Genomic DNA, 3,004 nt, shown 5'->3' on the forward strand with positions numbered 1-3,004 from the left:
ATCCCTCTAAACACATGTCTTGCTCAAAAGGTGATTCCGAGTCAGTAACAACGTCACTCATGATATTGATATCCGGGGACCTATTATGGGTACAAAAATATACAAGGAATAAATGAATTTAAGAATTATTGTCTGTATGGTATGATTATGAATGGAATGAAAGAATGATTGTAGAAAGTCCAAAAAGGATCAAGATAAATACTCAAACGGAAAGAATAAAACAATTACTTATGGAAAAAATGAAAGAATATTTGCTCAAAATGATAGTAAAAATGTACTTTATTGAAATAATGATGTGTGAACATGAGCCTATTTCACAAAGAAAACCTTATTGCCACTAGGCTTAAAGCAACATGTTTGTTTTGAACATTACTCTAAGTAAGGTCTAAAAACTACAGGAAGGTCTTCTGCAGTCCAATTTTCTAGAACACTCCCAGGCTCATAAGGGCGAATATCTGCCAGAGTCCTCCCTTCAACTGCTTCTTAAAAAATGGCATTGATGTGAACATTTTCTAACATTTTTTCAATGCTTTTTTCCTCTGGCATCCTTCTTTCAGGATGAATAATCCCTCCCGATACGAAAGTCTTGGATATGTGAGGGATTATCATGGGCTCCCACTTGATTTCTTCACCACTCAAACGTGCCTTTCTTTTTTCCTGCTTCTTTTCAAATTATGTTTTTCTTTATCTTGCATCTGGCTTGAACTCCAAACCAAAACGGTCATACTTGTCCTTCAGCATCAAAATCTCAACTCTTCCCTAGAGACATCTCCCAAGCCCCTTTCCTGGTAAAGTTCCCTTTCCTACCATCAATTGTAGACCCATCCTCGTAGTTGTGGATATTTTCGGCTCTGGAATCTTGCCTCCTTCAGTGATTAATGTTGCATTTACAAACTCCAAAGACTGAATTCAATTGCTTCATCATCTGTCTCTAAATATGGTGCATCATTGCTTACAGCTACAATAATATATTCTTCAGCATTTATCATTACCAACCGTCCTTCTGATACTAACTTTAACTTCTGATGTAATGACGAAGGCACTGCCCCTGCCGAATGTATCCAAGGTCTCCCTAACAAGCAGTTGTAAGAAGGCTTAATATCCATCACTAAGAAGTCTACGTCATATGTAGTTGGACCAATCAACAAAGGTATTTCTATTCTTCCCATGACTCTCCTTTTCGTGCCATCAAATGTTCATACTATATTCTAACATCCTTTCATGTGTGAGCTATCCACAGGTAATCTTTTTAATGTGGACAAGGGTAATACATTCAATGCTGACCCATTGTCTATCAAGACTTCTAGCAACGTGTATCCTTTACACCTGGTGGTTATATGCAAGGCTTTAGTAGATCCCATACTTCCTGGTGGTATCTCATCATCATTGAAGAATATGAAGTTATCAGCACTTATGTTATCAACCAACTGATCCAACTTATTGACAGGATCGGTCACGTACGTCTCATTTATTACTTTCATCAATACACTTCGATGTACCTCTGAGCTTAGGAGCAAAGCTAATATAGATATGCGGGCTGGTTGTTTATGCAATTGTTCCACCACACTATACTCACTATATTTTAGAAATTTTAGGAATTCCTTAACTTCCTCCTCTTTTACTGGTTCATTAACACACACCCCAGGTTCAACCGCTTTTTCTTTCTTTTGTTCCACCATCAGATCTTTTCCTTTTACAGGCTCTGTTTGGGCATTTATCAAATCATAGCGTTTTCCACTGCGCGTATGAGAACCTATATTTTGATCCTCATTTAAAGTGCTGACTGAACTCTCTTTTCCTGGGACTGCCACATTACAATCGTAGTTCCAAGAGACCCTTTTGTTATCCCTATAAAAAAAAACTGCTGGCTTCTGAATTATGATCTTTGGTGCCATCTGAATTCCCGCTTCACTTTTAGGACGTGAAATAATGATCATAGGATAATTGACTTTTGGAACCTTCGCTATTGACTCTGACACGCATATACACCCTTCTTCCTTGGCTTCTTCATAGAATTCTATCTCTTTGTTGTCCATCAGGCCCTGAATCAAAGCTCTAAACTCTTTACATTCTTGAATTACGTGCCCCTCTTTATGATGGAACTCACAGTAGTTCCCTTTCTCGTCGCAATTTCCTTCTAAATTTGAAATAACTAACCCCCTTTTTGCCTTCTCCATCTAGACCCATTTCAAAGGAGCTTTTATTTCTGAAATACCTATCTCTTCTCCCCATATTTCCGTCTATCACATTTACCTCACTACCGGTATGATTAGGTAACAAGTTTTTTGCACTGGGCGCATTATCAAACTTCACAATGCCCATTTGAATAAACCTTTCAACTAACTTCTTAAAGGTAGTGCAGTTCTCTATCGAATGCCCTGCGATCCCTGCATGATATTCACATTGAGCATTGACATCGTACATTTAGGGTATAGGGGCTGTAATGGCTTTAGATAAAAAGGTGCCACCATATGCGCAACGAACAAACTTTGATATAGCTCCCTATACGTCATGGGAATTGGAGTTTCTCAACATTTTTCTTTGCTCCAGATTCCTGTCTTGATGAGCCCTGACCAGCAGCCATTGTTTTTGGTTGGCTTACAGTAACAGATTTTAAATACCCCAGGTTTACATTGTTTACCTCATTTTCCTTTTTTCGCGAGGCAGACCTTTTGGCATTTTCTCCTGCATCTATCCTTCCACTTCTTATTGCATTCTCAATCATTTCTCCAGTCATTACCACATCTGCGAAACTCCTTGTGGCACTTCCTAACATGTGAGTTATGAATGGAGCTTTTAAAGTATTAATAAAGAGCATTGTAGTTTCCTTCTCTAAAAGCGGCGGCTGAACCTGGATAGCCACTTCCCTCCATCTCTGTGCGTATTATCTGAAACTTTCATTTGGTTTCTTTTCCATATTCTGCAGAATGATCTTGTCAGGGGTCATATCTGTTATATGGCTGTATTGTTTCATGAATGCTTGTGCTAAATCTCTCCATAAACT

General features: G+C 38.4%; 1 protein-coding gene across 1 annotated transcript; it reads right to left on the bottom strand.

Moving 5' to 3' along the window:
- Nucleotides 1–887: 887 nt before the first annotated feature.
- LOC107939019 (uncharacterized) lies at nt 888–2,424 on the bottom strand. Its single transcript, XM_016872306.1, has 4 exons — nt 2,254–2,424; nt 1,577–2,177; nt 1,285–1,519; nt 888–1,176 (listed from the first exon to the last, which is right to left on the bottom strand). Exons 1-4 carry the CDS (start codon nt 2,422–2,424, stop codon nt 888–890), a joined length of 1,296 nt encoding a protein of 431 aa, XP_016727795.1.
- Nucleotides 2,425–3,004: the final 580 nt, after the last annotated feature.

Source organism: Gossypium hirsutum, chromosome A11 (assembly GCF_007990345.1).
Source record: "Gossypium hirsutum isolate 1008001.06 chromosome A11, Gossypium_hirsutum_v2.1, whole genome shotgun sequence".
NCBI lineage: Eukaryota > Viridiplantae > Streptophyta > Magnoliopsida > Malvales > Malvaceae > Gossypium > Gossypium hirsutum.